The sequence below is a fragment of the Podarcis filfolensis genome (genome assembly GCF_964270895.1).
Source record: "Podarcis filfolensis genome assembly, chromosome: 4".
Taxonomy (NCBI): domain Eukaryota; kingdom Metazoa; phylum Chordata; class Lepidosauria; order Squamata; family Lacertidae; genus Podarcis; species Podarcis filfolensis.
This window is the reverse complement of record NC_139607.1, coordinates 87,900,912-87,924,144: the sequence shown is the minus strand read 5'-3', so window position 1 is coordinate 87,924,144 and position 23,233 is coordinate 87,900,912. Positions and strand designations below refer to the sequence as shown.

Here is a 23,233-nt window from a genome sequence, read left to right as displayed (position 1 = left end):
GTATAGCTGCAAGTGAAGGGAGGTTAGGTGGGGGAAGGTGGATACATGTGAGGTTGTGGATTCTCCTTCCTTGGCCATCCCCTTTGCTTAAAAACCTCCATTTGCCATGGATGCTTTGAGCTGAGATTCCAGCATTGCAGGGAGGTTGGACTAAATGATTCTTCCCACAACTCCAGGTAGATAGCCAGTTCCAAGCTCAGTGGTTATGTTGCTGTGTCCAACAGCAGGCCACGTTCAGATAGTCTTATCAGTCCTGCATTGTACATGTAGATCAATAATCTGAGACAGCTTCTCACTGTGATCCCAGAATCTCATGGAGTGGTCAAATGGGTTGTATAGTGAGAGAAAAGTCCAGCATTTGTAAAGAAAAGGGAGCAGGAACGAACTCAAATAAGCACAAGCTCCATTAATACAGAATACCAACACACCATTCCAGCAAGGACTTGTTTATTGAGCAGACATTTTAGAATTCCATAAGTTTCACTTTTGAAGCTTTAAGAAATACACCAATTCGTGTAATTTAAAAGCTGTCCGACAAAAGAGCACCCCGGTGTGTTCTTCCATTTTCTATCCAGCTGTTAAGGTACCTAAATGTGTAGAAAAATAGTGAATACATTATAAAACCAGCGTGGTTTCATTCCCTTCTAACCACCCCATAGTTAATATTGGAGGTGTACTTCCTCCAATTGCAGTGATTAAGGAGTTCATCCCAAACGGACATTTTATGCAAAGGCCCATTTGAGGCCAAAATTCAACCAATGCCACCTCCAAATTTCCCTGCAAAGCCTAAAGTGGATTCAAGCACATATCTCCTCTGGGATAGACCACAGAGTACATATAAAGTACCCTTGACATCCTGCAAAGGATTTCCATATTAGGTCATTGCGTTAAGAGCCGTTTGTTCAACAGCATACAGCCCTCTTTGAAGTGACCTTGCAACAAGCAGTTCAAACAGCACCTATAATATTTACCTTTAGCACCAGACAGAGCTTATTTGCCTAAATTGCAGATTCCTTTTCAGGCTTGTAGATTGTCTAGAAGCACTGGAAAACAAACAGTTAGCACAAGATTAGGATTAAGTAGCTCTAGGAAACCCAACTTTGAATTGCAGCAGTGGTTCAAACTATTGGCCACATGCTCCTAGCTTTTGCCAGGTGTTTCCAACAGATTTGATGCTACCATAGCAACAATAAAAATCTGGAGGAGTTTACTTTATGGTCATGTCCACAGCGTACCAGAAATGGTATTTCCTAGCAGCCTTGGTAGAGACCAGGTAATGCACCCAAAGAGTTTTTAAAAAGTGTGGTATTGTGAAACGTATGGTTTCACAAGTGATGGAAGATGTTGAAGACTAAAAATAAGCATTACCTACAGTTCCCTATAGCCTTGTATACAGGCAACTCCCCATTTACACAGGAACTGCATTTTGGGTCATTGCGCATGTTAGCACTACCTGGATATTATATTTAATATGAAGGGACAGGAGGTTGTCTGTTACTGTGGCTAGCATTTTGTTTAAGACAGCTTGGTTACAAATACAATATAGCAAATACTTAAGAGCAACATTACCTTTTCAAGCAGATTGTTTTTCCAAGCTGCATCACATGCTTTCATCCAAGTCCATGCCTGCAGACAGACAGACATTTCTTAATGCTCAATTTCACACAGTGAGAGCTGCAAGTACCCAATAATTTGCTGTCTTGCAGTTTTATCCCACTAACCTAACATACAGTTTAGTGGGTAAAGCGAAACCACAAGTTTTCTCTGTGAGGTATTTCCAACGATAGGAACCTACAGCAAGGTGGCATCGGGATAGACCTCAACATTAATGTTTAGTGTTTTATATTTTTAAATATCTGTTGGAAGCTGCCCAGAGTATAGTTGGGGTGACCCAGTCAGATGGACAGGGTACAAATAATACATTATTACTATTAGGCTGATAAGGTGTCACATGTTTCTGTCCATTTATTTTTTTCCACACACAAAACAAATTATTTTCTTCCCAGAACTTTGCGTTTTAGTTAATACATTGTTGAGATGAACAGCTTTAATCAAATAGCATGTACATTCTGTTACCTTGATTCCAATGCTGCAATGCCAACTTGAGCTATACTGGAAAACCATAAAGTACCGTATTTTTTGCTCTGTAAGACTCACTTTTTCCCTCCTAAAAAGCAAGGGGAAATGTGTGTGCATCTTATGAAGCGAATGCAGGCTGCGCAGCTATCACAGAAGCCAGGACAGCAAGAGGCATTGCTGCTTTCACTACGCAGCGATTCCTCTTGCTGTTCTGGCTTCTGAGATTCAGATTTTTTTTTTCTTGTTTTCCTCCTCCAAAAACTAGGTGCGTCTTGTGGTCTGGTGCGTCTTATAGAGCGAAAAATACGGTGCTTGTTATTTATATTCCCTCCTCCCCCAGGGTCTGGGGGCCACATGCCAGAACAAATGTGAATTTTACCTTTGTACTGTAGGCTCCTTTCTACATATTCCCTCCCTATCCTCCATCCAGGCAGGCAAGCACACCAAGAGTTCAAGGACACTCCAGCCAGCCAGAAACACTCAGGGGTGCGCAAAGAAAGGGCTAGTGAGGTGTACAGTCTAGGAAGAGTCTTAAGGGCCAGACAAAGACCTGCACTTGTCCCTGCCCTAGGCCTTATGTTAAGCTAAAATAAGGTCACATACCTCAACGTCCTTCTGTTCCAAACTAGAGCAGCTTCATGCCATTTGAATTTTCTACCTGAAAGAGCCAGCTGCCAGTTTGCAGCCACAAGAGAGCACATGTCAAGCAAAAGCTGTTTGGGTATCCCAATGACGCTTCAGCAGAATCTGCTTCCTGGAGATTCCTCATGCTATTCACCATACGGTTTGCAAATGAGGGCTTTGCCTTGCTTCCAGGCAAGAACTGAGACCCAGTTACACAGCAGTACATTCATTGGTCCCACTTGTCACCTGGCTTTCAAAGTTCCAGGAAGTCTCCTTTGCAAAGAATGCAACAGCCAGCAACCTACGTACTTAATTTGGACTGGCTGTTCCTATTGTTTGTTCAGAATGGCTGTTTATCATTCACGCTTTTCAGAGCAGTTGAACATATTGCCAATCATCATTAACAATCCTTTACCATAGCTTCTACTATGAAAAGTATGATCACTTTGACACAGATAGTGCCTTTAAAGTTCAGTCTCTTCCAAAGAGATGGAATGGAACATATCTGCATAATTCCCTTTATACAGTGAAGCAGGTTAGGCAAGTAGCAACCAATAATTAGAACATCATCAAGCTGAAATATATCTCCACTAGCAATGTTTATGTTTCAGGCATAATAGTTTCTTACCAATTTAGGCGACAGGTGTTCATTATCTGGATTCCTTTAAAAAAGAGAGGGTTTTTAAAAAATCAGCATAGAACTTCATTTATGGGCCAATATATTGGCATGAAAGTTTAACACTTCAAGCACGTATCCTGGCTATAAACAAGGTAGATCACCACCAAGTACACTCTTCTAGTCAGTGCAAGGGAAAGTTTCATCTGTAGGGAGCCGGTGAGTATACTGTCCTGCTTGGGACAAAATGACTTATTTTCCCCCTCCTCTGAATTCTGTGAACGCGGCCTGCTAATACTGGAATGGATTTTGTCACTAAAGCAAGCCTATTTACCTTCTATCTCCATTCAGCATAAGTGAACAATCTTTCTGTGAATGGGCTGTGTTTCTTCAGGACTTGTCACTCATCCACTGTTAGTGGGCAGAGCCTAAAGTCAGAGCCAAATGGACTAAATCACCCCAGGTTTCTCTTTCTGACAACCCTTCTCTCTCACTTTCTCCACATCCAGCAACCTGCTGGGGAGAAGGAAGGATACTATTCCTAGCTGAACTGATTGCTTGAAGAGGGCCACATGAAAACAGGCCAAGGGCCAAGACTGTCCACCCACAATTTAGCAGAGATGTCAGAGTAAGCTTATTACAGGTCTCATTGTCACCAATGCAATTTGTCTTACAAGGATGGAAGCATAACCTGTGTTTTCTGTAGCCTTGTTGCTTACTTCAGGCACAATGAAGTGCGCCTACATTTTGTATACCCAACAAGGCAGAGCATGTTAAACTGGCAAACACCAACCCCCAGCACCACTTCTTAGCATCACATTTAAATCAATGTCACATTACCTTTAGCACAAAGCTGTTGCTTTGATGGATAAGACATGACATCTTAATTGGACCATTTCATGATGGTTCAGGATACAAAACATTTTCCAGTGTTTTCCCATGCACTAAATGGTACAAAATTATACTGAATCAGAACCTAGCTTGTACAGTCAACATGAAGTTATGTGATCCTGATCACATTTCTATGGGCACGTTTAGGATAACCAAATCTGTAATGCCCTCCCACAAGACCACTCCAAAGGCATGCAGATTCCTGCTTTCAGCCATCAGTCTCAGTCAAGTATTTTGACAATGTATTCCAGAAGCAAAAATTTCTTTTGTATGTGCTTATGGGAGAACTTTGAAGAACCACCCAGGGAACAAAGAATAAACTAGAATCAAATAACTGTGTACTTTATAAATCCTTCAAATAACAGATGTAATTTGTTTCAACAAAAATACCAGGTTTAGCAAGCACAGTAGCTTGAGAACCAACGATGCCATATGCTGAATTATTATTGCACTGCTTTTTGAACATGCCATCAGGAACAGACTGCTGGATGCAGATACCATACAGTGCACTTATCAATTTATTCCTCTACCCCCTGATATATTCCAAACTGGTACACAGCACAATGGATCTTAACATACCTCTTTTGCAAGCCGGGGTTTTTTCTAACCATCACTGTCTAGAACACTGAAAACAATAATTGGGAATAGTCTTAGAAATGGATTTATTTCACAAACTTTCTTACAAATATTCAAAATAGTGACCAAACACTATTTGACAAGAATTACCACCCCACTGTATCCTCTAATTGCCTGTGGCCTCTGAGATAGAGAGCTTTTATGGGATATCAGAAAAACTCAAATTGTCCTATGCAAAAAGTACAGTATTCCTGGGACTAACAAGTCATGTTCCTTCCTATTAGTAACACAGCCAATACAGATCAGCTGTGGGTTGCAAAAAAGGATTTATTCTTAGCACTTGACTCCATGGTTTTTTGTCTATGAGAGTAGCCAAAACCTGAAGCTGTGCTGATAAGCAAAGTGCTCAAGGTAGAAAAAACACTGCATAAATGTCTAAACTTATTGTTACCTACTCAAAATTTTCAGGTTGCTCTAGGTCATCACCAATTCAGACAAACATCCCAATTCCTTTTCAAACACACATTTCTCCAAACACAAACCTACGATCAGCCAAACCAGCATCCCACCCCCACTTTTCCAGTTGGGATGACGGCCAGGTGAAAAAGCAAGGTTGGTATTTTATGGTGAAACTGCTTCTGGAACATATTGTGCTACACTAGATGTTGCTTCCAGTAGCCTTTTCACAAGTTCATGTCAGCAGGAAGGTCCCATTCCCAGTGTCAAGAAAGCATGTGAATGAAGCTTTAAAAAAACACAGACCTGCATAAATCTTAAAAATGTGGACATTTAACACCGAATGGAACATTGTGTATGTTACCAAGGAACACATCAATGGCACAGCTGCCTCCTTCAGCAAATACAGGGCTCACATTTAAAATTTCTTGCCAAGGCATAATTTTTGGATGTTTCTTTAGATGTACCAACCATGGCAGGTGTATTTATGCCAGCTAAGGAGTTTAGTCTTGTGCTTTCCTATAGCTCTTGCCACTCTCTTACTGGTTTAGGTATGAATGTGATGAAGGAATCATTGAATGGGATCTCTGCAGGCCAAACTGTAAACCTGTTTTGCCATCCTGGTAGCCAATTTGCTGCCTCCACTCTCCAACATCTACAGGAAAGCCAGGAAAGTGACGCTTTAAGAAACTCCAACTAAGGAAAAGACCACTGAAGGAGAAAGGATACCTGGTGAAGCAGAACAAATCCAAGGCTAGCTGCAAACTATAAGAACCAGTGTGGATGAAGTCTTCTTCCTTGCTGCCATGGAGAAATGCTGCTTCCATGTATTCTCAGAACCATTGCTTATCATGGCTATCAGTAGCTTCAGTTGCTGGTAGTGCTGGAGGAACACATGTCAAACATACATCAACTTTTAGCTTTGGCTGCATTCTCTTCAACTGCCTCATAAATAGTTTGTTGATTTATCTAGTGCCATCTGCATTGACTAGCAGTGGTTCTTCAGGCTTTCAGACTGAATTTAAGATCTTTGGCCTTTCTGATGCTGTGTGCTGATTTTATCAAATTTTGTTCAGGCAGCTTTCCCCCCTGAAGTTTTTACTAAAAGCATCTCCCCCCGCAGGCCAACACCGCCAGATGTACACGCACTGCAGCTGTGTGCTTAAGGCATACCCAAAGCAACTCTCATTCTGCACTCAGTTCTGGTCAGTGTGTTAGGTTTTAGTTCATTTCTGAATCACTCAGCAGTTGAACTTAAAAACAGTCATCACATGAACTATTGTGCAGAATCTAGACTCAGCAAAGTCAAAGTACAGGGAAATGAAATATTCACATGTTCTCCCCCTGCCTATGCCTCATTTTCTTTCCTCCTTCCTCCATTCCCTTGTCTGTTTTAGATTGTATGTTCCCCGGGGCAGGGCTCTGTCATACCTGTTCTTTGTGAAGTGCCACATACATGTACATGGTAATATATTAATAAAATACTACTAATAAAATACCAATAATAGTACAATCACACCAAAAATTTAGATCCTAATACCTCATGCCAGAGCGTTCATTTCAGGTGATAAAAAGATTGCTGGCACCGATGGTACTACTCCAGAACAAACCACTGTTCTAGATTAAAATGAGGTATATGGAATATGATAAACGCTACCACACTGTGCTGAGATCTAGTAACTCATCAAGTCAAGCAATGTTCAGATATGAGCATGTGCAGCATATAAGCTGTGCATGCTTGGCATATTAAAAGGGAGTGATCAGGTAAGCACTTTGGGGATGGGAAGAGCTTACCAAGAGCAGTACCCAGTTATCACATCTTGCTAGATTAGATGCCCAACTCCTGCTTTTAGGAAACTTAGAAAGCCCCAAGTAAGCAACACACACTAAGGTAATACAATAGTTTGATTGCCATTTTCAAGTAATGAGATTTACACAGAAGCCATTTAGCTGTTAAATGGCTCAGGCCACAATCCCATGCACTCTCCTGAAGTCCTACAGGGTTCATAAGAAAAAATACTCCAGCACACAAAAGTTCCCTTTAAAAAAGAATGTTTGCTAACGCTACAGAGTCCAATAAAGCTGGATTTTGCACCTAGTTAATGGGGCAACATATTTAACAATACACTGATGGCAGCCCCTAGAACTGCAATTTGTCAACTCCCCATGACAGATTCCTTGCCCACCTTTTCAGCAAGGCAGCTTGCAACTGTAAAAGCTATCCATAAGATCTGCAAGAAAAACCCTGCTGGAATCAATTCAGCAAGGGGAAGAAAGTAGTGCTGCTCAAACACCTGCCTCAAAAGCATTTGTTAAAGGGTCCCTTAGCTAAAGGAACATATGACCACAGCTAATAGCCTGTCTAGAAGAACTCCATCACTACCCTCCTACTCTAGTGTAAAGCAGGAAAATCTCACAACTTAAACCTAGGCAAAAGAGGCACCAGTCTTGTGTGCATGTACTCTCCACCTTATTGCAGCAGCAAGATCAGAAGCTCCAGCTTCCAATTGTAATTTATTTAAACTATGGTTTAGTGAGAACAAGCCCAAGTCTGAAGCCATGTTATTTTAACATTTTAATTTAAAGGTATCCACTACTGAAGCTTCTTGCTCATTTCCTTCCTTACTTTCTTTGCTATATTCTGTAAATAGGCCCACTTACTTTGACTTCCTCTTGCGTTTCTTCTTTGGAATTTCACTACTTAGTACGAAACAGCTGTTTTCCTATGGCAAAGAAACAGACAAGGTAACACACAAACACGTGAATACAGAGATCAAATCAACCAAATATACAGAAGTTTCTCGTTACAAAGCTAATTCCTGACACACATAGAGCTTAAGAAGACAAGCATAAAATGGTACGTGCATGCCCTCCCACGTCAAACAGGGGGGAAAGATGGGCAGGGGGAGGCACCTACATCACTCACCACAACTTGCTTACAAAAAGCTGCTCTCTGCGCCCCTCTGTTCAGAGGACAGGAGGGAATGTCCAATCCTTGTACCCTATTAAATGCAGGCATGCTTAAAGAACATGTGCCCACCACAGGAGAGGCCAAGAAGGGGCAAACAAGTCTCAAGACATTTTTTAAGGGGAGAAAGTACGGGGTTCCAGCTCCCACAGATGCTGTTGCCAGCTAAGCTATAGAAATAAGGCAGGTTGGGGAAAGGGTTTAATCACACAGCACCACCAAAGTCAACGATCAGGACGTCCTGATGAGAAGTATTGTTGCTGCATGCAAGAGTGAGTAAAGTACAGCCTTCAAAATGATTGGTGTGAAATCTCATTGTTCTCAAATTAAGTGGAGTGAGAAATGCAGCTTGTGTTTTACAGATCATCGCAACAAGTTAAAGCAGAGGTTTTTTAGTCCATGGCTCTTGACCAACTACTTTTGTTTCTGCGGCACCCCTGTGGGGCCCAGGAGCCCAGTTCTGTCACCCCTTGCCTGTAGAGCTGGCAGCCTCTCACCCTTTTTCAAACACCCTCCCCTGTAGAGTGTTTCCTGAGCCTCCTCTCCTCTCTACTTGGGAGTCCTCCAGGCAGCCACTGTCCCACCTGCCCCAAAGAGAAGTGTCTCCTCACCCTGCCCCACAGGGGCCTAGGATTTGTCTGTCCATACCCAACAGCAATGGCTGGCTGAGCTTCACAGCCCGCTTGATTGCTTACTCCAATGCTCCTTCAGCTCCTGGCATCCAGCACCCCAACCAGCCCAAAAGGCAGCATTCACCTGAGGAGCTTGTAGCCAGAGCTGCTGCAACAAACAGCTATGCAAGCCTTTGGGAGGCAGAGACAGGGAGAGGAGGAAGGAGGCTAGTGTTGCCTGTGGAACTCCTGACAATAATTCAAGGCATGCCAGGGAGCAGTAGTCCACTGGCTGAAAACCACTGAGTTAAAGTGATTGACTTAAATCAGCAAAGACTTACCACTATCTTGGCACCCATTTCTTCTTTATCTGCAGAACTCTCAGTTTGGTCATCTCCACTGAAATACAGCAATTGCCCAGTTATCTGTATGTAAGTTGTATATGAGAATAGCAGAAACATTGAATAATTCACATAGCGCTTTCTAGCTTTCAAAGTGCTTCCTGTGCATTTCCTAGTTATAATTCTTACAACTCCCCTATACAGAGTGCAAGGTGTCAGTATTATCCCCACTACAGACTGTTACTGAAACCTTTTCATTTCTGTACTGCATCTTGTAGTAAGCCTGAACTTGGAAGGATTTTATTCCCGTCCACTGAGAAACTCAAGAATTAAGGTGTGTTCCTGTAAAATCTGCAAGAATACATTTGTTAAATAGGAAGCACATTACAACATTGCAATCCTAATGTTTCTGAAAGCGCGCCACATGTCAGACACATTCTCAAGAGATTTATAGGTTTTTATCTGTTTCTCTCAAAGTTTAATTTCCGGTTGTGTCTATAGGAAGAGTATACTTTATATGGCATAATCTAAGCGCTGTGAACAATCAACTATTGATACAAGCAAGGGTTGAGGAAGATGGCTTAGAATGATGTAGATCAGCAGATTCCCATTTTCAACTCTTCCCTTGCATTGAAGTTTCTACCGAGTGCAAAAATGTGACAGAGCTTTAGAAAGCGTAATTATACATACTTTGTCTCCACAATGGGAGAAAGAGGTTCATCCTCATCCACGTATTTGTACTTTCTTGATGCCAGACTTTCGTTTTCTAGATCATCCACAGCATTCAACTGCGTCAAAGATTTTTCCATGAGCTTCTCTAACTTCAGCGTTTCAATGTATCTGAAGTATCCATTTAAAGCTGCTTGCTGGGGGAGAAGAAATTTGCTCTATGAACATAAACCAGGACAAAAAGCCCACAAATTTGATCATGCAGTGTACCAATGAGGCTTTCTTTCAACCGCAAAGCAGTTTTTCCCAATCAAGTTTGTTACTCAGGAAGCAAATTATTAACACTACGCAGTACGAAAGACCAGAGCATTACTGTATATAGTTGCTTTCTCTAAATCAGTGTTTCCACAAGTTCCCAAACTTTATTTTCCAAACACAAATGCAGGTTACCTAAAAAAAGAAATCTACTGCAAATAGCTAATTGCAGTGATTGAAAAATGCTGCTGACAAAAGTAGATCCAAACATCAATATACTGACAGCAGTGTACCAGGTTCATCCTTCTCGTTAGGATTATTTTAAAGGTTGTTCATCATTTTTATTTCATTTCTGTATATAATGTAAATGTTACTCTGGTTGATTTTAATAATTTTATGATTTCAAGCTTTAAGGTGTCTTATTTAATAACATCATCTTTCTTTACTACATTGCAGGATGCAGGTAAATATAGATACATAAAAGAATGCAAATTTGTCACTGAATCTGTCTGTTCACTTATAGAAGGTAATTTCCAGGGGTGTGTGGAATTCCCCCCCCCCCCGGAAAAGGGAACAGTCGGCCAAATAAGTCTGGGAACCTCTGCTGTAATTTAACTGCTACTTACCTCATACAGACACACCATTCTAAAGGGAATGCGTTTCACTCCGTACAGTCTCTCCACAAAAGGAAAATTAACAACTTTCTCAGTAAGTTTCTTTTTCCGTTTCTTTCCTGGGACTCTTGGCTGCTGTCTCCTCTCACATGTTTCTCGCTCCTTGCATTTTGCAGTTTTATTCTTTGCTACTTTCTTCTTCCTGGCACTTGGCCTCCACTTTCTGCTCTTCAGATGCTGCTTCCTTCTGAAGTAGTCAAAGAGGGCTCTGAGGTCAAGTTTAGGTTTGGGCAACTTGGGCTTTAGAGAGCCATTCTGTGTTTTATTGCCAGATGGACTCTCAGGAGATTGACCAACAAGACTTGCTGGCAGCATACCTTTCATTTTCTTTGAGGGCTTCAGTGAATGCAAACCAGTTAATCCTGTTGAAACAATGAAAGAAAATGATTACTCTTTGATGGTATTTTAATCAATCTATTTAGACCAGAGCATACCAGTCTAATACAGAAAATCTTTAGCAGAGTGCATTTACAGCAGTGACCCCTCACCTCCAGAGCCCATGGGGCTGTGGTTGCAGCCTTCATATTCAATAAGCCTACAGGGACAAGGTAGATTCTTCCTAAACTGTTTCTTGTACAGTTTTAGTCTACTCCCATTTTTGTCAACTTTACATTCTACTGATCTTTTAATTATTTTATCGTTTTACTGACTGTTGCAGATCTTGTCACTATCAGTCATACTGCAGACCCACTGGGCCAAAAAGCAAGATTGGGGATATGGGTGTTATGTTTCCAGCTAGGAAAATTTATCATGGGGTCTCACTAAAAGAAGAATGTAGATGGAAATGCATTGATATAAGTAGCAAAGCCATTACACAGATGGAGGGAGAATTGATTAAAGCTGAAGGACAGTGAACAGGTTTTATCTTTGTCAGGCTGTGTCTGAAATACAGAAACCATTTAATCAGACGCTAACCTTAATTACAATCTTCAGTGTAGGCCCCTTTTTTGATATATTTACATACAAAAAAAAGGATAAAAGAACCATGATTCAGAAATCTGGGTGCTCATCAGAACAAACTCCAATTGAGCATGCTGGCATCTGTATCAAGTCTTGGGAAGCATGGCCGCTGGTGGTCTTCAGCACTGCTCAACAATTGAGTTTTTGCCTTCAGCAATATTCAGCAAAAAATTCTGTCAGGTACGCACATCAACTATTTGCTAAATTATTAAGGCAACTTCAGGACTTCAGCCCCTTAAACAAAGTCTGGCTGTATTTTCAAAGAAACCACACTCTATCCATTTGCCCAACACAGGCTCTTAGTCCTTTAAAGACATTTTTAAATCTAGACTTATCTTTTGCTTCCAATTGATAGAGTTACCAAAGGTGTGAAAAAGCCCAAGCATGCTACTGAAAAGGTGTCCGTAATGATACATATTTAGAAAATAAACTATCTCATCGCATATACTTTACTAGTATAATCACAAAGGCTCTGATGAGGACAAAATAAATCCACCCTAAAATCCAGTGGGATTTTCACAAATCTGCATAGCATCCTCCATAAAATTATAGTAAAACATGTTCATTATCTGCATGTTTGTAATAGATCATACTCCAATAACATTTTCATCCCACCTCGTTTTCAGCTGTTCCTATTTTATTTTTAAGCTGCCTCAAGTGCACGTCAGGCACTTATAAATACACAACAATATAGTACTTTTTAATCCTCCACATATTTACCAAGGCATGTTAAGAGGTAGGCCAGCTCAATCCAATGAGTTTGATTAAATCAGCCTGGTGCCCCAGCTAGGTCAGCCCTTTGCATTCAAAATGGTTTACCCCCATGATTTTGGGCCTGTTACTGATTTCTCCACCTAGCCCACCTCGCAGGATTGTTGTGAATATAAAATAATAATTTATCATTTATACCCCGTCAAGCTACTCTACGATCATCACCTTGCGCCCTTTAGGAGAAAAGCCAGGATATAACAGTAAACACGGATCGCCTCCCAAACCCTTTTTATTTATGTGCTAAAGCTATTCTCGAGTATTAACCCGCCCTCGGCTCCCCGGTCTACCAACCAAGACTAACCCAGGCCCATCCTTAACCGTTGAAGGCAACAGAAAAGCGGCCGGGGGGACCCAGGCCATTCACCTTTTATAGATCCCCCTCACCCCACAATATGCTACCTACATCCTACATTAGGCGCCCCTAAACCTTTTCCCAAGAGGCCTATCTCCCCACAGGCCGCCAACCGAGCCGATGCCGAACGATTGCAGGAACCCACCTCCTCCATTTTGCTGGTTCAACAAGGCCGCGCAAGTGCCGCCGGGCCGCTTAAGTACTCTGTTTTTTTCCCCAGATCTCGCGAGAGTTCGGTTTCGGCGCCGATGGGAGGAAGGGACCGGATGCGCTGGAAGGAGCAGCCTCGCGCCGCCATCTTGAGAGTGTCGACGGGCAGAAATGGGCGTGGCTGAGTGCGGCGCTCCAGCTGCGAGGTGATTGGACGAGGGGCAGGTGAGGCTACCCTAGGAAAGAGGCAGTCAGAGAAAGGAACTTGAGACGGCCGCAGGGAGTTGAAGTTTGCATTCCTGTAAGTTGAAGCAGCCATGGGGCGGGGTGTGTGTGTGTGTATGCCAAGAATTGTTTGCACGGGTTGGGGGGATGCATGCTGAAATGCAATGCATGTTTTGCTCAGAAGTAAGCTCATTGAGACTGCCTGAGGAATTGGGCGTGGGTTTGTAAGGCGAGGCTGCAAACCCAGGCGCTTTGCTAACTATTGTTAGCATTGCTATTTTTTAAACTTCTTGCCCACCCGAGGTGCCTAGAGCGAGTTGCAGCCATGCAACATGGCGCTGGGCTTAAGCAACTTGTTAATTGTTAATGTGGACTAGATGTCCCTTAGGATCCCTTCCAACTCTACAACGTTGTGGTTAGCGTTGAAATCCCATTCTCCCTTTGTTGTTGTTGTTTAGTCGTTTAGTCGTGTCCGACTCTTCGTGACCCCACGGACCAGAGCACGCCAGGCACTCCTGGTTGACCGCAGTTTGGTCAAACTCACGCTGGTAGCTTCGAGAACACTGTCCAACCATCTCCTCCTCTGTCGTCCCCTTCTCCTTGTGCCCTCCATCTTTCTCAACATCAGGGCCCTTTCCAGGAAGTCTTCTCTTCTCACGAGGTGGCCAAAGTTTTGGAGCCTCAGCTTCAGGATCTGTCCTTCCAGTGAGCACTCAGGGCTGATTTCCTTCAGCATGGATAGGTTTGATCTTCTTGCAGTCCATGGGTCTCTCAAGAGTCTCCTCCAGCACCAGAATTCAAAAGCATCAATTCTTTGGCAATCAGCCTTCTTTATGGTCCAGCTCTCACTTCCATACATCACTACTGGGAAAACCATAGCTTTAACTATACGGACCTTTGAGCAAACTCTGTTGAAAACGAGGCTTACCTCTGTGTAGACCTATGCAGGTTTGCACTGAACTCAGAGGGACCAGGAGTTCTGAGCAAGCCTTAAGGTTGCACTGCCTGTTTCCTTGTTAATGGATAACTGCAACCTTCGTCCCAGAAACACACTGGGGAAACCACATAAGGCAGTTGTTGGGTGAGTGACGGGGGCATCCAGGTGAGGATGTTGTCCCCTGCATCCCATGAACCACAACCCCTAGATTACATTAATTATGCTAATTTGTAGAATCTGAGACAAGACAAAATGTCTAGGTGCTATTCTCCTCATTTTTGTGTGTCAGAAATTGGCCTACTGCCCCTATCCTTTCAGTGTGAGGCTAAGGCTGCAATCCTAATCCCATTTAACTGGAAGTAAATCCCATTGAATTTAATAGGATATGCGCCTGAGCAAAGCTGCAAATGGGAGAACATGATAGCGGTTTGTATAAATTAGTGGTTGGAAGAAATTGTTAATTTAGGTGCTAAATGCAAACCCAGCAATGTGTTGTTCTTTTATTTGGTGTATGATTAATGGAGTGGTGTCAGGCTGCTGAGTTTCGTAACCCTCTTAGTCAGAGACAGTGGAAAGGGAACAAGATTTCAGAGAGCAGCTGGGAAAAATAGACATGTTGAAAGCTTGGGAAATGTGCAGCCTTGAAAACGGACTATTTGCACAGCTAGGTTTCTAGTTACTCAGGATGCAGCCTCACATAACATGAGTATTGCCTGTATCCCAAATAGTAACTGAAAAGGTATATTGTAAAAAGCCTGTGCAAACACTCACAGCTTGTATTTAATCACTAAACTTATGTGTTCATTAACAGACCTTGTAAGCTGTTCTGGGGTGTACTCTGATCTCTCCGCAGCTTAGCTGTTGAGTTTGCTTCGTGAAATAAGAAAAAGATGGCCAATGTTGAGATGTTTGCTTTTCATATTCCTAGCCTGGAAGAACTTGTTGGAGGTGAGTAGATATGACTCTTTGATGTTACAGAAATGTTGTGACGTACGAAATGGGAGGGGAAACCTCTGGAGTCTCCAGTGGAAGTGAGTTCCACAGTTTAACGATGAGCTGCATGAAGTAGTAGTTTCTTTTCTCTGTCCTGCTTCTTCCAACATGCAGTTTCTTGGGGTGTCCAAGGGTTCTAGGAAGGGAGAAAAACCTTTCTCTCTCCACTAGTCCCATATCTATGCCTAATGAGAAGAGGCAATAAATAAATAAGCTCTTTCCTGCACTACTATTGCACCACCCAGAAGGTGTTTGAATGTTGGGTGCGCATTTTAATACGATATCCTTGCCTTGCTGAGTTGGGGCTTTTGCACTTCACCGTCTTGCTGAATTGGTGCTTTTTGTTTTGTTTCGTTGCAGAAAGCTTGTCCTAAGTATTTCTAAAGACAACACTAATAATGCACTCTTTACCTTCTTCTAGTTTTGCAAAATGGACTTAAAGAAAACTTTGCGGATGTTCAGGTTTCTGTAGTGGACTGCCCTGATCTGACTAAAGAACCCTTCACATTTCCTGTTAAAGGTAATTAGTGAAATCTATGAAATGTCTATTTCACAGAGGACTTCTGTTCAAGGTGCCAGCCAGCCGCGTCCTTTTCCAGGATACTCCATTGGGTTCCTCTTCTTCCCCTGCTCCCACTTTTGTCTCCTTATCCTCCTCAAAAAGTTAATCCTCATTGTGTTGAGCATACCTAGTCCCCATCTTGGGTGTAGCCAGCATTTATGTTGTGGGGACAGAACCTCAGTTAAGTAGTTTAATTGTTTTACTTGATCTAGGGAGAGCAGCTGCCCCCCCTAGCAATGTCCATGTTCCCCACTGGGATGTTTTTGAGTGTCCCCACTTTTCTTGGGGGGGTGTTTCTTTTTTAAAAAGAAATCACTTCCAAAACCCTCCAGGATTCCTCTGAGCCTGCTGAGACTTCCAGGGATAGGGAACCTCAACCCGACCCAAAAAGTTAAAAAAATTACTGGTCTAAATGTAAAGGGACCCCTGACCATTAGGTGCAGTCGTGGCCGACTCTGGGGTTGCGACGCTCATGTCGCTTGATTGGCCGAGGAAGCCAGCGTACAGCTTCCGGGTCATGTGGCCAGCATGACAAAGCTTCTGGCAAACCAGAGCAGCGCACAGAAACGCCGTTTACCTTCCCGCTGGAGCGGTACCTATTTATCTACTTGCACTTTGACGTGCTTTCGAACTGCTAGGTTGGCAGGAGCAGGGACCGAGCAACGGGAGCTCACCCCGTTGCCGGGATTCAAACCGCCGACCATCTGATCGGCAAGTCCTAGGCTCTGTGGTTTAACCCACAGCGCCACCCGCGTTCCAATTTCTGATCTACAACGCCCATAATTCCTGACTATTGGGTGTTCTTGCTAGGGCTAATGGGAGTTGTAGTGTAACAACACCTTGCGGACCACAAGCTCCCCACTGATCCACATAATGACACTCACAACCTGAAATGGGGGCGGTGGCGATGTTGATATAACATAGGCAGGTCCAATGCTGCAAACATGTCATAAGTTCGAGATTCCTTTGGTTATCGTTGTCTCAAAGTTGGGAGAAGATGGAGCCCTTAATGGCTGTGCTTGAAGAAGAAAGCCTCTGCATTTTATACTAGTGATCTGTTTTCTTTACTAAACTAGGTCCAGCAGTCGCTGGCCAAATAATAATAATAATAATAATTATTTGTATCCCGCCCTCCCTGGCCAAAGCCGAGCTCAGAGCGGCTGACATCATATAAATAAGACAATATGCGTAATACAGTATACAATACGCAAATAAAATAACATTCAACATTCATTAAAATAATATAGAATAATAGTAAATATGAATAATAGTAAATATCGGCATTTCAAAATTAAACAGAAATCCACTCTTAACAGTTACAATAAGTAATTTCTAAACTCCAATCAATAAAACACAGCAAACCACAGTGCACAACCTAATACAATACAAAATGAGAAGCTGAGACTGGAGGGTGGGGCAAGGCAGGTGGAAGGAGGCCTTGCCTGATGAAGTCTCTCCCCTCACAGTTCTTCCTCCAGGCACAGCTTCCTTATGAGGAGTCCCAGGGCCAGGGGGTGGGACAAGGAAGGTAGAAGGAGGCCTTGCCTGATGGAGTCTCTCCCTGACAAGCAGAGCATAGAGGCAGAGGCCTTCCCTATTATTTGCCCACCGCTGGCTAGTGCAGATTCATAATGGCGCTAAATTGCTAATGGGGAGCATTTTGCCCTCGAGATGTTCTTAGACTCCCCACCATTGGCCCTAGCTTTCTGAAGAAACTAAACTCTTTTGGTCGCCTTGCAGGTATTTGCGGCAAGCCTAGAATCGCTGACGTGGGCGGCGTTCCATACCTTTTGCCTCTTGTACAAAAAGAGAAGGTGAGTTGTTACTACTTGTGGCCACATAATAGATCTGCCTGCAAACATGGGATTTGTATCTAATGTGAGTTGTACTCAAGATCCATTGAAATTGTTGGATAATGACTAACTTAGGTCCATTAATTTCAGTGCATGGCATCCCAACAAAGCAGACTTCAGCTGTGCAATGGAACTTCCCCTCTCGCTGTGTGCTCCCCATGACCCCAGATCTGTTCTGGGGGTTCCCTGAACTCTCCAGAGCCGGGGTCAGCAAGGTTTACCTCGTCTGGGCCGGTTCACTCGCATGGAGATCGCTCCATGGGCTGGATCGCGTCTGCGCAGACGCAATTTCTGGTGTCGGTGTCTGTGCAGATGCGATTTTCGGTGCCACGGAAGTGAGTTCCTGCTCCGCGCTGTGCCGGTTTAGCGCAGTATACAGGGACTCGCCGGCTCGGTTTGGGGGTGGCTCGGGGGCCGTTTAAACGACCTCCGTGGGCCTCAGGTTTCCGACCCCTGCTCCAGAGCATATTTGGGGAGTGGGAGGGAGCATGGAGAGAGGAGGCGGGGAGGGCAAGTTCCATTGGGCAAGGAGAGATGCTTGTGCTGGTGGATTTACTTTGTTAGATATTACTTTGTTAGATACAGTGGTATCTCAGGTTAAGTACTTAATTCGTTCCAGAGGTCCATTCTTAACCTGAAACTGTTCTTAACCTGAAGCACCACTTTAGCTAATCGGGCCTCCTGCTGCTGCCGCGCCACCGGAGCCCAATTTCTGTTCTTATCCTGAAGCAAAGTTCTTAACCTGAAGCACTATTTCTGGGTTAGTGGAGTGTGTAACCTGAAGCGTATGTAACCTGAAGCATATCTAACCCGAGGTACCACTGTATGTCCAAGTGGGCTTACTCTTGAGTGGGACTTAGCTCTCCCACTGAGCTTATGGTCCTTCTGTTATGCGCCTTCAAAGCATGTCCCGGGCACAGATTATCCAACAGAGAACAGCAATTCTAGTGAAAAACCCAACACACCTTTCTTCTTTAGGTTTATGACCTGAACACAATTGCAAAGGAAATGCAGCTACCGGGAGCTTGCTTTCTCGGAGCCGGAGCAGCTTCATCCAGAGTTGTCGGAGGTAACGCTGAGGTAGGTAAATATTAGCTCTTAACATGTATGCCAGACTCGATCAAGAGAGCCAGTGTAATGATTGAGAGGGCTCATCTGGAGAGGTCTGGGTTCAGGCTCCTGCTCAGGTGACCTTGGGTCAAGGCCAGGCTGCATGTGACGTTAAAAACGTGCCTTCCTTTATTTCTTTAAACGAGCCGTATGTTGGCTGCTTAATAAAGGATAAACACATCTCTAAGCAACCTATGTGAAATTGTATAAAATACCTGTTTAAAATGCCTTTTAAACTGCGGTAAAGCGGTACATAAATTGTTTAAATAAATAAAACCAACAAGCTTTAAAAGCAAATAGGCACAATGAAAGATCAAAATAGAGTAGGGTTGTCATATTTTTCAGATTTGCGCAAAGTTGACGTTTTTGAGCTATTTTTAAGGGAAATCAGCTAAAACATCACTGTTGACATGGGCTGACATGAGTCTGGATTTTCCCTGAATAATTTTGCCGATTTCCGCCCAGACACTACTTCCAACTGCAGAATTCCGTGTATGTCCAGGAAATTCCAGGCATATGGCAACCCTAAAATAGAGGGCACAAGGTAAGCTCCCAAGGGTCTTATCCCTTTGGGACTTGAGCCATGTAAGTTGGTACAGTATTTCAACTTAGAATGCTCAAAATCCAGTGTTTAAACACTAAATCATCTCGGTACATAGAGCTTCTTTCAGAAGAAAGGTTCCCTTCGTTAACCGGACTCAAATCCTGGTTGCACCCTACTTAATTTCAGCGGAACCTAGGCTGAAATCCCTATACCTGCTTATCAGCAGGTCAGCCCCACCCACCCTGAACTTTACATGAATTATTTCTGATTAGACACATATAGGACTGCACGGTTCAGGACCTCCGCCTTCCTCTGAATAGTACATTCTATATTTAAAGAGACCTTAACCTGGAGCGTCAGTGGGTGGTTCTTTTTATTGATCGCGATGCCCGATAAACAGAGCAGATCCATTCAGGAAAGTTACTTTTTTTTCTCTCTCTCTCTAGCTTATCCCTATCGTTCAAGCTAAAAATGAGAAAAAGCCAGCTGTCAATCGGAGTTACTTGGCCAAGATTAATCCGGAGGATGGTGGGTGCTTGCTGGAACAGTACAGCTCCAAATATAAGGATTGTGAATTTGGGCTGCTGGCCAACTTGTACGCCAGTGAAGGCCTTCCTGGCAAGGTATATGGTCTCATTGACTTGAACGCATACAGTCTTTGCATGTAGTTGCAGGTGGAGAGCACTTGCTGGTTGTCCCAGATCCAGTCCGTAACATCTCCAGGTACAGCTAGGAAAGACCCTACCTGGAACCCTGGAGAAGCCTAGTTTGTGGTGAGTAAAGAAGAATTTGAGTTTGGATTTGATATCCCGCTTTATCACTACCCGAAGGAGTCTCAAAGCGGCTAACATTCTCCTTTCCCTTCCTCCCCCACATCAAACACTCTGTGAGGTGAGTGGGGCTGAGAGACTTCAGAGAAGTGTGACTAGCCCAAGGTCACCCAGCAGCTGCACGTGGAGGAGCGGGGAATCGAACCCAGTTCACCAGATTACGAGTCCACCGCTCTTAACCACTACACCACACTGGCTCTCTAGGGACCCCTGACCATTAGGTCCAGTCGTGACCGACTCTGGGGTTGCGGCACTCATCTCGCTTTATTGGCCGAGGGAGCCGGCGTACAGCTTCCAGGTCACGTGGCCAGCATGACTAAGCCGCTTCTGGCGAACCAGAGCAGCGCACGGAAACGCCGTTTACCTTCCCGCCAGAGGAAGTATTTATCTACTTGCACTTTGACGTGCTTTCGAACTGCTAGGTTGGCAGGAGCAGGGACCGAGCAACGGGAGCTCACCCCGTCGCAGGGATTCGAACCGCCGACCTTCTGATTGGCAAGTCCTAGGCTCTGTGGTTTAACCCACAGCGCCACCCTCCTCCCTTTGTGGTGAATAGCCTCCATCATAAATTCATTTGAGTTGTGTTAAAGGAAACTGTTCTCTCTGAGGTTTCAGGCGAATGATAGCACTGCTCTGACCGAATTGCTGTGGGGCAGGTAGTGACAGTACTTGCTGTTTAGGAAAGAAGCTTTATGTAGCTACGAAGCCTTCTTACAATATTTCTGAGAGCTATGCTTTACATTAAAATATGCTGTGTTGCTTTTTTTCAAAACAGGAATTGAAAGTTGCATAATCAACATTTTCGTGCCGACTAGTGCCCATAATATAAACACAGCTTCTCTCCTTTTTTTAAAGGTCATTGAAGTGAAAGCAAATCGAAGAACTGGGGAGCAGAATTTCATATCCTGTATGAGGAAAGCCTTAGAAAAATATTACGGTGACAAACCAGTTGGCATGGGAGGGACATTTGTTATCCAGAAAGGAAAAGCAAAAATTCATATTATGGTAAGTAATAAATAAGTAATGGTTCTCTTCCCTTGTTCTTTAAGAGTATACAACAGCGGTACGACTGCCATGATAAACAAGGTCTGGGTTTCTGCATAGGAGGAAAAAATGCATGTAGAAAATATTCTGAATTGCAAACTTGTGTTTGCTGTATGCATTTTGAACTTACAGCCACTTGGTGAGTGTCTCAGGCGCCCAAACCAACAGCAGATAAGGAAGAGTCGCTTGTTGAAATGAATCAATGAATCAATAAACAAACCATAGTTACTATGCAGGATGGCCCTGTGTCCTACTTTATAGCCCCCTATTTTCAAAGAGCTGTAAGAAGATAGTCCTCTTTTTAAAGTTGTCCTCTTTTTGAAGGACTGGCCAGTTTAAGTCTGGTTTAAAGTTTTAAAAATACCCCTCAAGGAGCGGCTGGGGAAACCCAGACAGATGGGCAGGGTATAATAAATTATTATTAGTAGCAGTATTATTAAGAGAGAGACCAGGGGTCTTGAAGTGCCTCATCAACACTTTGCATCTAGAAAGAGAGGTAGGCTGGCTGGGCCCAGTCTTGCCCACTATGGTGAGATGTAGGATATTTTTCTGATGGACATTACCAGGCTGACCTTTGCTCCAACATTCCCAACTTTTCCTTTCCTCAAATATACAGTGGTACCTTGGGTTAAGAACTTAATTCGTTCTGGAGGTCCGTTCTTAACCTGAAACTTCTTAACCTGAGGTACCACTTTAGCTAATGGAGCCTCCTGCTGCCGCTGCTGTGCAATTTCTGTTCTCATCCTGAAGCAAAGTTCTTAACCTGAGGTACTATTTCTGGGTTGGCAGAGTCTGTAACCTGAAGCATCTGTAACCCGAGATACCACTGTAGTTGTGTTTTTCCTACAGCCCTCAGAATTTTCTGCCTGTCCTTTGAAAACGGATGAGGATGTGAACAACTGGCTCAAGTTTTATGAAATGAAGGCTCCGCTAATTTGCCAACCCGTTTTGGTTTCCCATGATCCAGTAAGTCAGTTTGTTGGCATACGGCGTGGGTTCTCTTGGGTGTGCTCTGTGGGGGGGTGGGGAATGTTGGCTTGTCTAACCACGCAGACATTATTGGGGGTCACAACCAACCCCAGTGGGGAGCATTCCAGCATATCGCTTTCTGTCTGCAATCTGAATTGTTACAGTCCAGCAACCGGGCAGTTCTTCGCCTTGTTTTCTGATTCTCTTTTCATAAATTCATTATAAGGAAGCATATAACGGAGGGCTGGGCCTGCGGCATGGCCTTGTCCCTGAGCTTGATTTTACTTCTTCCTATATTCCCCAGGGGTTTGATCTGCGCCTCGAGCACACGCACTGCTTCAGCCACCATGGTGAGGGAGGCCACTACCACCAGGACACGACCCCAGAGACCGTCGAGTACCTGGGGTATTTTCAACCCGCCGAGTTTCTCTTCCGAATTGACAAGCCCAAAGAGACACACATGGTTGGCCGGGATTAAAGCGAGACGGGGTCAGGTTGCAGCGGGAAGCCAGCTCGGCCAAGGAACAGGAAGTCTGGCGAATTGGTAGAAATTTGCCTTTAACCGGAATGAAATGTCGGTCACAAGATGGACTCCAATAACCACAGGAAGATAGCACTTATTTTGCTTGTTCTCGAGGGGGGATGGCAAGTAATTAATGGGTGATTGGAAATACAGCTGAATTTAATTTGATGACAAGGAACACCTGGAGTCAATTACTTAATTGCCGGGAGGGTTGTCTCTACCAGCCGTTTTCTCAGCTTCCTTTCTTTCATTAATAACCATTTTTACAAACAGGCCACTGAGTGGAAGGTGAGGAGTTCTTCCCCATTGTTGTATTTTTGTTGTTTAGTAAGTCCAGCAGCGACATACATATATAACACGTACCTCGGGTTACATATGCTTCAGGTTACATATGCTTCAGGTTACACACTCCAGAAATAGTGCTTCAGGTTAAGAACTTTGCTTCAGGATGAGAACAGAAATCATGCTACGGCAGCAGCAGGAGGCCCCCATTAGCTAAAGTGGTGCTTCAGGTTAAGAACAGTTTCAGGTTAAGAACGGACCTCAGGGACGAATTAAGTACTTAACCCGAGGTACCACTGTATATTGCTATTTTGTCCATAGCTGAAACACCTGAGACGGTGGAGGGGAGAGAGATCAGGGGGAAGGAT

General features: G+C 43.7%; 2 protein-coding genes across 7 annotated transcripts; one reads left to right on the top strand and one right to left on the bottom strand.

Moving 5' to 3' along the window:
• Positions 1 to 430: 430 nt before the first annotated feature.
• TAF1D (TATA-box binding protein associated factor, RNA polymerase I subunit D) lies at positions 431 to 13,065 on the bottom strand. Of its 4 annotated transcripts, none has more exons than XM_083610186.1 (13): positions 12,989 to 13,065; positions 10,713 to 11,122; positions 9,853 to 10,028; positions 9,163 to 9,220; positions 7,904 to 7,965; positions 5,972 to 6,125; positions 4,790 to 4,835; positions 4,160 to 4,263; positions 3,332 to 3,365; positions 2,683 to 2,750; positions 1,570 to 1,626; positions 972 to 1,043; positions 431 to 587 (listed from the first exon to the last, which is right to left on the bottom strand). In XM_083610186.1, exons 2-6 carry the CDS (start codon positions 11,082 to 11,084, stop codon positions 6,110 to 6,112), a joined length of 684 nt encoding a protein of 227 aa, XP_083466312.1. In that variant the 5' UTR covers positions 11,085 to 11,122; positions 12,989 to 13,065; the 3' UTR covers positions 431 to 587; positions 972 to 1,043; positions 1,570 to 1,626; positions 2,683 to 2,750; positions 3,332 to 3,365; positions 4,160 to 4,263; positions 4,790 to 4,835; positions 5,972 to 6,109. The 4 variants fall into 4 exon arrangements, with proteins under 4 accessions (XP_083466312.1, XP_083466313.1, XP_083466314.1 ...); XM_083610187.1 differs by having other exon boundaries at positions 2,683 to 2,737; XM_083610188.1 differs by having other exon boundaries at positions 1,570 to 2,144; positions 2,387 to 2,750; positions 4,790 to 5,780; positions 5,940 to 6,125; positions 12,989 to 13,050.
• Positions 13,066 to 13,217: 152 nt separating this feature from the next.
• Positions 13,218 to 22,751, top strand: LOC310760884 (ester hydrolase C11orf54 homolog). Of its 3 annotated transcripts, none has more exons than XM_083610098.1 (9): positions 13,218 to 13,294; positions 15,009 to 15,103; positions 15,570 to 15,668; positions 17,451 to 17,524; positions 18,542 to 18,643; positions 19,664 to 19,840; positions 20,903 to 21,052; positions 21,941 to 22,057; positions 22,365 to 22,751. In XM_083610098.1, the coding sequence occupies exons 2-9, from the start codon at positions 15,046 to 15,048 to the stop codon at positions 22,536 to 22,538; spliced, it is 951 nt and encodes a 316-aa protein (XP_083466224.1). In that variant the 5' UTR covers positions 13,218 to 13,294; positions 15,009 to 15,045; the 3' UTR covers positions 22,539 to 22,751. The 3 variants fall into 3 exon arrangements, with proteins under 3 accessions (XP_083466224.1, XP_083466225.1, XP_083466226.1); XM_083610099.1 differs by having other exon boundaries at positions 13,248 to 13,320; XM_083610100.1 differs by lacking the exon at positions 13,218 to 13,294 and having other exon boundaries at positions 14,991 to 15,103.
• The last annotated feature ends 482 nt before the right edge of the window (positions 22,752 to 23,233 follow it).